This window comes from Vulpes lagopus, chromosome 15 (assembly GCF_018345385.1).
Source record: "Vulpes lagopus strain Blue_001 chromosome 15, ASM1834538v1, whole genome shotgun sequence".
NCBI classification, from domain to species: domain Eukaryota; kingdom Metazoa; phylum Chordata; class Mammalia; order Carnivora; family Canidae; genus Vulpes; species Vulpes lagopus.
Genome location: NC_054838.1, coordinates 42,504,889 through 42,518,615, shown reverse-complemented (window position 1 = coordinate 42,518,615; position 13,727 = coordinate 42,504,889). Strand labels below are relative to the sequence as shown.

General features: G+C 35.7%; 1 protein-coding gene across 1 annotated transcript in view; it reads right to left on the bottom strand.

Annotated features, from left to right (window-relative positions):
- DEUP1 (deuterosome assembly protein 1) overlaps nucleotides 1-13,727 on the bottom strand; it is a 79,770-nt gene that overhangs the window by 11,840 nt on the left and 54,203 nt on the right. The window contains exon 12 of the mRNA XM_041729686.1: nucleotides 4,284-4,480. Coding sequence (XP_041585620.1) covers nucleotides 4,284-4,480 — 197 coding nt within the window. The remainder of the gene's footprint in view (nucleotides 1-4,283; nucleotides 4,481-13,727) is intronic.

Below are 13,727 nucleotides of genomic sequence, written 5' to 3'. Positions count from 1 at the left end.
ATCAATTTAAAAGCTATCTTAAAAGACATTTCGGAAGGCTTTTATTTCCCTCTTATAATCTGGTCTTTTCTGTTGTCTTTTCACAGGTCCTAGTCCGAGGCCTCTGCCTACTTCTGCCAGGAGGGCAGGACCCAGTTGTTGGGAGCAGAGCTCTGCCCACTTGAGAGCTTGGAGTCAACTGTCTGCAGTTCTCAGAGTTGTCTGATTGTACATCCATTCCTGGTGTTCTGTTAATTTTCACTGGGCTCCAGGATAATGTCCTCAGTGTGGAACAGGACCCCTTCACAAGTGCTAATCTGCCTGCTTCTAGCCTCACCTCCTAACACTCCACACAATGTTCCCTGTTCTAGGAACTGCTCAGTATTTTCTGGCCTGCAACTTTTCAGTCTATGTTTTGCTCCTTATTGAGTAACACATTGGTACAAAATTTTCATGACGGGCTTTTTTTGCTTCTAGATGACTATCCATCCTTGACAAGGGACTCTGTGAGAGTAGTTATGACAAACCTACCAACTTTGTGGTTTTCTTGGTGTTAGAATCTTTACTTATTGACTCGATTTGAAGCAATTTTAGTGATTAATATTTATGGTCACTAAACTCTTTCCAGTACATGATGAAACCTTTAAAACCATACATTGACTTTTAAGTATGTATCAGATATAGAGATGAAACCCATTATAAAATTGAGTTGTCATTAAAATTAGTCATATATTAATTGCTCTGGATGACATTATTCCAAATTAGTTTATAAATTATCCTTAAACTTCAAAACTCTGTTTAAAAACTTTAAAAATATTCAATACATCCTCACTAAATTCAATTACATCTTATTCATAATTTTTTAAAGTTCTGAATAACTTCCCTATCCGAAAGCAAATCTGCCACAATATCCTAAAACGCTTCACAGTTTAAGTGGATGAGCATGAAGAACTTATTACTTCTAATAGGAATGAAAAACAACAACACAAATTGGGTTATTTCTGAGTGGATAAAAGATTATTTAAAAATGTATTATGTGAAGTAAGTCTACCAGAGAAAGATAATTATCATATCTCACTCATATGTGGAATTTAAGAAACAAAACAGAGGAGCACAGGGGAAGGGAGGGAAAAATAAAATAATGAAATCAGAGAAGAAGACAAACCATAAGAGACTCTTAACCATAGGGACCAAACTGAGGGTTGCTGGAGCTGGGGGGGGGGGGGGGATAGGGGATGGGATAACTGGGTGATGGGCATGACGGAGGGCACGTGATGTGATGAGCAGTGGGTGTTATATAAGACTGATGAATCACTGACCACTAAAAAACAAAAACAAAAACAAAAACAAAAACCAAAAAAAAAAAACCTTCAGGAAAAAAAAAATATGGCTTTTCAGTTTCTATGACTGATAAATCTTCCTCACAAACCAGTTGTGGTACCTCAAGACTAAGGGATCAGATTAAACACACCCAAGCTGGCAACTTCCTCTGATGGGATGAACCACCTGCACTGCTAGGGGAGACCTCTGTTTGACCCTAAAAGAGGTAACTGGGTGATGGACATTAAAGAGGGCACGTGATGTGACGAGCACTGGGTATTGTATGCAACTGATGAATCTCTGAACTCTGCCTCTGAAACTAATAATACACTAATATGTTAATCAATTGAATTTAAATAAAACAAAGTTGAAAAAAATAAAAATGTATTATGCAATCTTCCTCACCTAAGGAGGAGGCAGCTAAAAATTAGACTTAAAAATTTTGTGGAACTCTATCTGCATATACTTTTACCTAAAAGCTTTTTCCTCTCTAAAATAGTTTAATGAGAACTTCCTGCATTAGCCATTGCTATGTAAATATGACTCCGTATGTTCCGATGATTTTTAGGCCTAACGAGTATATATAGCTTTTACTATTTGCCTTCACTGAGCTGTGCTGTGAGGGAGAGAAGGAACATTTCATTTTTCACTTGCTGAAATGAAAAGGCATGTCCTTTACAGCTCTCCACCGAGGAGCCCGCTGTCCTTGCAACTCAACGACGCTTTCCCCATAGCGGCTTCTACATGGTAATAATTTATTCAGAACATTTGAAATGCTGTTTCTTTTAAAAATCAGGTCACTGGAGAACACTGAAATCAGACAAGGCATTAAAACAAATTTAATGAAATTTTCAACAGATGAGACTGGCAGGACACAAGGCTCTGCGGCAGGAACAGTAGTCCAAACTGCTTATTAAGATAATCTCCCGCTGAGCGTTTTACCTCTTGTGTAGCTTTCTGTGTCTCCTACTGTCTTGTTTTTGTTAGGCCCTTTTAACACATTCTGTGCCGTCCAACAAAGAAAAAAGGGGGCCATCCAAACAATAAAATTACTTTTTAAAAGTAATAAAAGGCAGAGTAACTGCTTTTTAAATCACAATTCCTGGTACCTTCATCTAAGGCTTTCAGAATTCTTCCCAACAAGCAAGAATAGAAAACAATGTTCTGCACCTAATGGGTGCTCCATACAGGCCAGTCCTGACTAACAAACCCAGGAAGACCCTTTATAAAGGATATCTTTAGGGGCCTGCTTCTCCCTTACAATGAAAAAACTGTATACATGGGGTCATGATTTGACCCACAGAGAAATAAATCTGTAGAGTAGGAAGGCACTTTGGGAGGGTTTATTCTATGTCAGAAAAAATATTTCTATACCACAATCAAAATTAGAACTCTTTTGGATTTTCCGTTCCCCTGGCAGCACACACGGACACATTCACAAGAGAACTGGCCCACCGCAGTGCCTCAATGACCTGTTCTGTCTGCCCCCTGCCAGGATCCCACCGCCAGTGTTTGTTATAGGGTGGCAGCCAGTATGCCCTCATTTCCTTCCCCAACTACTTGAAGAAAGGTTATTCATTTAGCACTTTTGAGTGGTTGTTGTCTCTTGCATCAGGTTAGGATATATCCTCTAATACGTACAGGGCAGAGGTGACACAAGTAGAGAGCTGTGCTACATCTGCAAGAATGCTAAACACACATATTTTTTGGTATGTGCCATGGATTTATGGATCTACCCCCTGTAGAACTGGGTGTGCTTAGTTACAAAGATGAGCCTGGCATCACCCTGCCTCCACAGGACTATCTTTGAGGAAATGCCAGGTTCAGCCATTTGGCCATCAAAACTGACTGTTTTAGGCACTGTGAGTTGTTGAAGAAGTATTCATATTATCATAAGTGCTAACAATTTTGTCAGTAATAACAGTATCAGTAAGAATGGCTAACATTTATGGAAATATGTGTTTTACATGGAACTATATGTTCTTCTACAATTCTCACAAAAAACTTTTATTATTCCTATTTATCAGATGGGAAGTTAAGGATCACAAAGGCTGTAAATTTCCCAAGCTTGTAAATACTGTTATATGAGAATAGTGTGTAAGGTTTTCCTGGTAAGTATTATGAATTCTTGAGCAAAGGTTGTACTGATGTTGAGTCCTATCAATTCATCATTTTGTGGCGCCATGAAATGTTAATAAATCTGATGTTAAGTAAGTCTGAAGAGTCCTGCACACCACACCTCTTCTTGAAACTCACAATGTATATTAGCATATTAATGACTTAGAGCTGTCTTGTAGAAAAGAAACTTGTTTATTTTGCTGAGAATTTTAGAAGTCTGGAAAAAGAGTGAAAAATCTCCAGGGACAGTTTGGATTCCAAAAATATTTTATTAAAGTTGAATAAATTAGTCTAATTTTATGGTTGATGTATTTACTTAAATTTTGAACTAAGACACTTTAAAAGGGGATCATGTAGGTAGCAGATGTTAATTCTCCACATGCTTCTCTTCACTCAGAGGAGACCTCCTACCCAATCGTCCAATTCTTTCCCCAGGAAGTGACCAATGGTTTGTTGCTACTGCTGGAGTGTCAGTATAAAGTGTATATTTTGAAGTTAAGTCGGAAGTGACATCTTCCTATATCTGTACTTTGATTAAATATATGTAACATATGAAAATCTGTTTTTTATGGCATAAAAAATAAGATACTTGCTTATCTTTTGAGTGCCACATCAGCTTCTAAGAAGGGTGTGAAGTGACATTCACCAAAACACTACCATTTCACTGTTAGAGTTCGAAAGCTAGCGACAATACAGAATTTCATATAAAACAGCAGATCTATACTACTGCATTATCACTAAAATAAAATTAAAATAACTGAAGAGCAAAAGTTTATAAAATTCAATTTTAATTTTTTTCAAAATAAACTTCTATTTCTAAATGTATGTTCATTCATGTGTGTCCTCATATAAGGGAGTTAACATACCTATCTTCATGTTTTTCCATTTTTATTTGGTTTTGATAGGTGTATCGTCCCATTTCTTCATAGGTATTTTGGTTAGCCCATGCTGATTTGTCATTGGCACGAAGTTTTGCAAGATCATTTCGGAGCCTTTCATTCTCATGTTCTAGTTTGTTAATAGATGTATGCCTTGAATGTTCCCTGTTAGTGAAGTCCATACTCTAGAGAATAAAAAAAAAAAATCCCTAAAAAAACTGTTCCTTATAAGCGATGCATATTTTCTGTACGTTTAGACATGTCTGTTGGAAGGTGTCTTTGACTGGAGTCAGTGGTATGGCTCTACTCCTATGTACATCCAAAAGCCTTTTCCCCTTCTTACCTCCTCACAACACAGATACTGAGTATTTACCACTGAACACATTGCAATAAAAGCAATGCCTACACTAGTACCCGTGTTCACTTATGCATTAGCATTCTCTGTATCAAGAACAGATTGGCTGGATTTAAGAGTTTTCATGTTTACAGGGTATGCCTTCTGGTGTTAATAATGGAACCAGAATTAACATACATTTCAATTTTGAAAGACATTTTTCTTTGATCACAATAACACATGTCATTATAGAAAATCCCATATTGATTCCCCGCTGTTGGGTGACGCAACAAATTATATACAAAATCCATACAGACTAGAGTCTGACTCTGGACCACTTTAAAGCAAAGATCTAAGAGCTGAGATTGTGCTAGTGTAGCACAGTTTTGAGGAATGTGGCTTCATGATGAAGTTTTACTATCTGGTATGTGCCATCCAATTTCTAATGTGTCTTAAGAAGAAAATACAAAACATGTTTAAATCACAAAATGAGTGGTTTTGAGCAAGAACAAAGATTTCTGGTGCTTTTTAAATTAAATGCTGTAAGAAGTTTCTTAGGGAGAGTCTAAACTTTTCACAAAGTTTTAAAAAACAGAATATATTCTTATAAGGTCAAGAAAATGTTTTAAATGAGTCTACATAGTTCCTTCTAGTCCTATGATTAGGTATCTGTGAGTGGTGTAGTTGCTAATTCAACAATACTGCTGTATTGTCAGAGCATAATATTTTAGCACAGAAAAGCACAACATGGATCAAGTATCATTTCTGAAGCTCCAGATTTCTATGGTTAAAAGCCTGTAAGACTACAGATGAAAATGGCTTAGAACTTTTATTTTGAAGTTTCTAAATGCAAAGCTTTGACATGGAAGCCATTCCATGGGCTATGCCTCCATAAAGTCATTAACATATTTTTTGATGGGGGCACCTGGGTGGCTCAGTAGTTGAGCATCTGCCTTTGGCTCAGGTCATGATCCTGAGGTACTGGCATCGAGTCCTGTATCAGGCTCCCTGTGAGGAGCCTGCTTCTACCTCTGCCTGTGTCTCTGCCTCTCTGTGTGTCTCTAATGAATAAATAAGTAAAGTTGAAAAAAATTTTTTTTGATGAACTGCACATTTTAAATTATTCATATACTATCACATTAGTATCAGGATTGACAAGTATAGAATTGTATACATATTAGGTATTAAAAATGTTTACCTATTTGTTTTATTTTTTGCTTCCAAGGCCAAGCCTGCTTACTATATTTTCTGTTTGTTGCCCAATATGTTATAGAAGTTCATGAATCTTTAGAAAGGTCCCAACTTTTGAAATCGAAGAAAATTCTCCATGACAGCAAACTCCCCCAAAACAACTCAGAGAGGGTTATGTGATTATATGGCTACGAACCATGGTGCTCTTTGGAAAAGAAGGACCACTGGAGATATTTCTCTGCTTGTTAGGCCCTTGCCCTTAGTAGGCCTTCACATTTGCTCATTTGAGATACACTAGTGCAGATGAAAGAGTAATATGCAATTTACAAGAGAAAGGACTGTTTATTCTACAATTAGAGCAGATTTGCAATAATATATAAAGGAAGTGGTCTTATAAAATTTTGCCCTTCATAAGGAAAATATTCATATAAGCAGATCTGATCAAGAAAGGTCATCTAAAAGATTCAAAATTTTACTCCTAAAAAAAAATCTATTCATCAAAATATATAATTCTTGATGGTCTGCTCCTCCATTATCATTTTATTCAAGATTTTTCTATAAAATTAGATTTTATCTGTGATTCTGTTTGGCCCAGTGTTGGTTGAAAGTGATTAAGAACGATAGTAATAATTTTTATAAAGAGTCTATAACTTTCTAAATGCACCATAATTAAATAAGTGTGAGCATGACCTGAAAAAATTACACAGGTGATGTATTTACATGATTTATACTTAAAAGCATATTCTATTTTCCTTGACAGCATTTTTGGGCTCTCTCATTTCATGTTTCTTTTAAATACTTTTCTACTAATTTTAGGAAATAATCCTTCATTAGATGGTTATCATGTGAAGATTAAGGCACTGATTAAATTCTACCTCTGTGTTTCTGATTGCTTACTTTATAGGCCTGTTATCTCAAAATTCCACCCTCCCCCCCATTTTAGGGGTTTGTAGTTTTAATCAATTGCTTCGTTCTTGAAATGGCAAAACCTCCTAGTGCCTACTTGCTTTGACATGCTAGCATGTGGCTAGTTGAGTTACTGAAGTGTCTCAATAATAGTATTTTATATGTACACTTTCTTTTTAAATTCATATATATTCTGCAACAATGTATTTCTACAGAGGGACCAACTTCAATCATGTTTTATGGTTAGTATATTAATTTTTAATATGTCAATGGGTGGTTTAGATACTTGTGAAGGTACTAATTTTTTAGGCTATTACTTTATTTGGCAACCTTTATCGATCGTAAAGGGCAAATTAGTCTTAAAAATTACCATAAATCAGATTAAATCTGATTTTATGTCACCTTTCTTAAATGAAGGAAAATTTACTAAATATGCTATGGGTCTAGGTAAATATGGAATCACAAAAAATCCATCATGATAAATTTGATTTTTCATGAGCTACCCAGGAGAAGAATAAAGGTCAGCCCCTGACACTTTACTTGATGTCATCGTTCTTGCACAAATCCAAGGAAAACATCTTTTTCAGAGCTACTTCTATTACTATCTTGAGTATCTCACTGAGACCTGAGGAAAACTTACATACGAGGTGGTGAGTCCCATCAGTGGATTTTGCACAGGAAAATGGGAGCTGCCACAGCACCAAGTATGCAAAGGGCAATAACTGAATGCAGGGCTCTTAACTCCTACCACTGCGGGAGGGCTTTCTTAAAACTTTCTTTCCCTAAGTGTGAATAAGCAGGGTGCTTCACAGTCAAGTGGAAAAATTTGCAAAGTTCTAGTGATTTTAAAATGACCTACCTTAACATCAGTAATTTCACTTGTCTAGAAAGGAAAAAAAAATTATTATTTGAGTATTATCCAAATAGCACATATTTTAGAAAATAAAAAATAATTATGTAAATATTTTGTTTCTTATTGCCTGAGGTAAAATTTCAGTGCCAATTCTTTAATTCCATGGTTATTTATCCATTACAATTACTTCAGAAAGAATTAACTATCTAATTAGGGGATTTTAACAGATAGGAGTTTTCTTTAATGTGAAATCTTTAAACTAGTGAGTGCTAAATAAATGACATAATAGATTAGATTGCATACTCTTAAAGAGTAAAGGATTATCTTTGCTCTTTTTAAAATTCAATAGATATCTTTCTCTTTGGAGAGTGGCTTGAAATGATCAAAGTCAATTCCAGATCTTCACATACAAAAAAAAAAAAAAAAGAGAGAGAGAGAGAGCAATTATAAAGTCAACTTTCTATATGAATTACAATTCTACATAAAGTGTATGTGATTAAATACTATTTTAACAAGGCATCACCCTGAGGGCCATTCATCAGTGGTATTCCATTTTATGATATCCAATTAACCAATCTTTAAACAAATATGTACTGTTTATATACACATATTAAGAGGTCAGAGGTGATCAAATATGAAAAAGTGACTCTGCCTTAATGGAAAATACAGCAAAACTGAGTAGACAAAATTAACATGTATGAAAAAATAGTGACTAATATGACGTATAACTATGTATCACATCACATTACACCAAGTATGAACTCAAATGTTTTCTGAATCAATGAATGGCAACAACTATCAGACTAAGATCATGCAGGAGGTAAGATAAAACAAGGCTCTGGCAATCTCTTTAATGATGTGAGCAATAATTTCCATGAAAACTTATTTATGCCTCTTACACTACAGGTGAGACCCATAAATCCGCAAGTATTCATTGAGCCCTATGCTGTTCTAAACCCTACAGTAAGAAGTATAAAACACAGTCCACTTCTTCCCTCAAGGAGTCTATGATTGATGAGACAATACATATATACACCAAAAAATAAAAAATAAGACAATTTAAAATTCAATGCTAAATTGTTATAACTGCTAAAGAAAGTTAAAGAAAGAAGAAGTAAATGGAGTCTACAGTAACTGAAGATGAATTCATGGAGGAGATATAACTTAATCCTGGTCTGAAGGGACTGGTAGGATTTAGTAAAATAAAACTATGTCTTTACTTTGGTAAAAGTAAAGGAAAGCTTTCAGGTGGAGGACATATAATGGATTCATCCATTCACTCATTCACTCACCCACTCATTTGTCCATTCACTCATCTAACAAAATATTTTTTTTTTGCTGCCTCCTGCATTCAGGCACTATACTAAGTGCTTGGGTACAATGGTAAACTAGAGCCATAACAGCCCTCAATGAGCCTACTGGTAAGGGGATGGGTAGCTAACAAGAAATAGGTGATTTTAACATTGTGCTACAATAGATGTTAAGTAAAGGATATTATGATAGTTTCAAGAAGGGATACTTAACATAGTAGAGAGAAATCAAAGAAGATTTTGTATAACATATAACATTTATGCTAAGTTTCCTGAAACATTAATAGGGTATGGCTCTGTGAAGTAGGAAAAGGGAATTTTTAGGTAGAAAGAAAGCATGTGTGAAGGCCTGGAAGCAAGGAAAGAGCATGAGAAATGGCCATCACATATGCAAATGCGGCTAAGACAGGCCTAGCTCTAGCAGAGGATTTGTGTAGGTCACTAATGGGAAACAAAGAAGGAGAGCCAGATTAAGGAAGCCATGGACTATGAAGAATTCAGACTTCCAGTTGGAAATTGAGCACACGTTCTTGAAAGGAGTAACATGAGGAAAGATTATGTAGAAAAGTATGGCCAGTACAAGAAGTGGAGAGCTTGGGAGCCACTGGGTAATCCAAAGGAGGTGACTTGGAGTGGTTGATGGATCTATCCTTTAAGAGAAAGCATATCACCAGAGGAGCTCAGCGGGGAGCCTGCTTCTTCCTTTGCCTCCGCCCCCTGCTCATGAGCACGCTCTCTCTCAAATAAATAAATAAAATCTTTAAAAAAAAATTATATATATAGAAGTCCTAACTCCTAGTACACCTCAGGATGTGGCCTTATTTGGAAAATGGATCTTTCGGTAGGCAATCAAGTAAAAATGAGGTCACGAAGGTGGGCCCTAATTAATATGACAGGTATTCTACAAAAAGGGGAAATTTGGGCACAGAGATGGACATGCATGCAGGGAAGACAGTATGGAGAACCAGAGAGGGCTGTGTGAAGACAGATCTACAAGGAGGATGCCATGTGGAGACAGAGGATGGGAATTGCCAAAGATGGCTGGAAATCACTAGAAGCTATCAAGAAGTAAGGAAGAACTGTCCTCTACGGGTTTCGTGGGGGGGGGGGGGGTTGGGGGGGAGTGTGGCCCTGTTGACACCTTGATTTTGGACTTCTACGTCCAGAACTGTATGACAGTAAGTGTCCATTGTTTTAAGTCACCTAGTTTGTGGTACTTCATTATGGCAGCCCTGGCAAATGAAAACAATGACCAAGAAGGTTTCTTCTAAAAATTCAAAGATAGGTCAGTATCAGGAAATCTGTCAATCACAGTCAATCAGGCATTAACAAATTAACAGACAAAACCCACATGGTGTCATTTATGCTGAAAAGGTGTTTGATAAAAGCCAGCAGCAAATCTTAAAAACTCTAAATAAACTAGGAATAAAAATATATAAGACCAGAACCCAAAAACAAATATTATTCTAAGCAGTAAAACTCTAAAACAATTTCATTGAAAATAAAAAATTAGTTTTGTCAGCAATCGCTATTATTATTATTTAATATTGATTTTAGCAAATGCAATATGACAAAAAATAATTGATATGAACAGTAGGAAAAGAGTTAAAACTATCTATTTTTGTTAAAATGATTGTATATCTCAAAAAACCCTAGGAGTCCCTAGTAAAATGCCTACTAGAATTAAAAGACAATTTGGCTTTCTTACTATAGTAACAATAAATGGAAAAAGGAAAATATTCCACTTATAACAGTGACAAGAATTATAAAACATGAGCATAAATTTTAAAAGAAGGCACAGAACCTATGCAAAGAAAATTGTAAGATCTTATTGAAGAGCATAAACTGAGACATGAAGAAATGGAAAGCCATGTCTTATTCTTGGATGAGAAAATTTACTATCATAAAAGTGCCAATTCTTTCAAAGCAATGTGTAAAGTTATCTCAATTCCAAATAAAACCCAACAGGAAATTATCTGCAGAAACTGGATAAAATGAACTGAACCTTCATATGAAAATTTAAATTGGGTTCTTGTTTTATATCTAATGTAAAATTTTAATTCAAGTGGATTAAAGACATAGGTGAAAAAATATAAAAATCATCAAAGACACACTCACAAACAGTGTATACTGTCTAGAAGTTGGAAAAACCTTGATATCCCGGGAAGAAAACTCAGAAGCTATAAACAAAAAAAAAATATACATGTATTTGACAAAAATTAAAACTTTTTGTATGGTAAAAAGATATCATAAATAAAATTATAAATAATAAATTTAGGAAACTGCTGTTACAAATTGACAAGAAAAAGGTATCTCAATGAAGAAATGAATTAGAATTCATTGTATATTGCCAATATACAAAAATATACTCTATGTAGCCAGAGAAGTAGAAATTAAAGTACTACTGAGACATCACTTCACACCCATCAGACTGACAAAAATTTAAAAGAGCAATAACACCTCTTGCTGTTAAGGAGGAAACAAAAAAGGTATGCACGTACAGAGATGCTAGAAATGTGATTTGACAACAGATGTTTTAAAATTAAAATGTACAGGGGCACTGGAGTGGTGTAGTCAGTTAAACAGCCGATTCTTGGTTTCAGCTCAGTCGTGATTTCAGGGTGGTGGGATCAAGCACTACAAGAGGCCCTATGCTCAGCATGGAATCTGCTTCAGAGTCTCCCTCCCTCTGCACCTACTGCTCATGCTCTCTCTCTCACTCAAATAAGTAAATAAATCTTAAAAAATACATATCCCTTTAATCAGCAATTCCTTTTTTTTTTAAAGCCAGGGACAGAGGAAGGAGGAGAAAGAGAATCTCAAGCAGGCCCAGCACAGAGCCTGATGTGGGGTTTGATCTTACGACCCTGAGATCATGACCTGAACTGAAATCAAGAGTTGGATGCTTAACCTACTGAGCCACTCAGGTGGCCCCAGCAATCCTATTCTTAGGAACCTGTTCCTAAGAATTGAGTATGTATGAGGATTTTTTTTTACAGTATTATTTATTTGTGCAAAAATCTAGAAAGGGTTGAATTAATTACAAATGAATTGATTCCGAAAAAGAATAAATTTTGATAGATTCACATCAAAGGATATTATTAAGCCATTGTACAGAATGAAATAGACCTAAACCAGCTGGTTTGTAATGCTTTGCAAAAGATAATGTTGAATGAACAAAAACAAGACACAGGAAAGTGTGTATAATGTAATCCAATTTTTTTAAAAAGTTAAAACTCCTAAATAGTATATGACTACATACCTGCATGAAAATCACTAGTATATAAGTTGTGATTCAATTTAATAAAAATTACATATATTCTACATGAGTATATATTTATTTTCCTAAGAAATTAGGATAAAAAAAGATGTTTTCCTACTGTCTCATAGAGCTGTCCATGATATATAGTTAAAGAGCAGTTTAGAATAACATACTTACTATACACTTATTTCTGTAAAGAGACATTCAGCTCCTCCCTTCTATATGTGTACATGAGCAAGAAAAAAGTTATAGAATGCTACATATTGGTTTTAAAGCACTGGATATCTCTGGAGTCCACCTTGGGATTGGGGAAAACAGTTGGATAATCAGCTTCTTTACATATCTTTATGTGTTTTATTTCTTGAATAAATAAATAAATAAATAAATAAATAAATGAAGAAAGCCAAATGCCTATACAAGCCAGAGCGAAGCAGGCTCAGTGTGGGCTGTTCACACCGAAAAACATTTAGTTCAAAATAAAAAGAAAAATAACACAAAAACCATTTTGTGAGAGGGGAAAAAATAAGACATTCATGGGGGCAGGACCCAATTTAAATTTTTGGGTGTCAAGCGTTTAGAAATAAAAGTCCTAAATGTCACACAGATTTTATGTAACAGATAGGGAAGCCACATATACTTTCCTTTTTATCCATCTGTCCTCCAATCACAGAATCTGTAACCAGGGCCAAAGGCAGAATGCTTGCAGAATGCTTCTAACTCTCTGACGCTTGAATACTTACCATTACGGGAACGAGTAGCTCCCATTCCAGAAATACAGGATCATGGAAACCCGTGCACCCCAACTTCCTCCTGTCATGGCTGAGGAAACTGAACCAGCTTACCTTGTTCATCTTCTATCCTCTCCATTCTCTCAATGGCAGGCAAATTATTTTATTTCAGAATTTTCTCCCAGAGCAAAGAAATGCTAAACAAGTAACAGTGGTATTTCCCTAGTTTGATAAATAAAAGTTCTCATATTGATATATAAAAACCAACCTTCAACTGCTCTATTGAACAACTGAAATGAAAGGCACAGTCTGTTTAAGCTGCCCCGGGGTCAGTCTGTAGAGCCACCGGTCAAAACTATAAGGCCAATCCTCAATCATTTGTTTATTCCTCCTTCCTTTTATTCAACCAACATTTAATGAACACTTGCTGTACCCCTGACATTGTGAGGTGATGGTGATACAAACATGAATATAACATGGTCCCTTTTTACCATCCACTGAGGAAGTGACAGGCTACAAAACAAGTGAGACCAAAGTACAGACCAAATGTAGATGGACCAGTTCACTCTGATTGGAGTTTCAGGAGTGGCTGCATCAAGGCTATGGTTGACATGGGAATCAGGCCATGCAGGACGCAGGTATTTCAGAGATAAATGCAAAAGCAAAAGTGAGCGAGTAGCATGTTTGAGGAAATGCTCAGAATTTAGCCCAACCCAAGAAAAGAGCAAAGGAGAAAACAAGAAATTCAAACGTTCTAGTCTGAGGATAAAAGTAAATTCAATCCAGATGCAAAATAATTTGCCACCCCAACTCCTGTACATCTGACACATAGAAAGTGCTTAGTATAA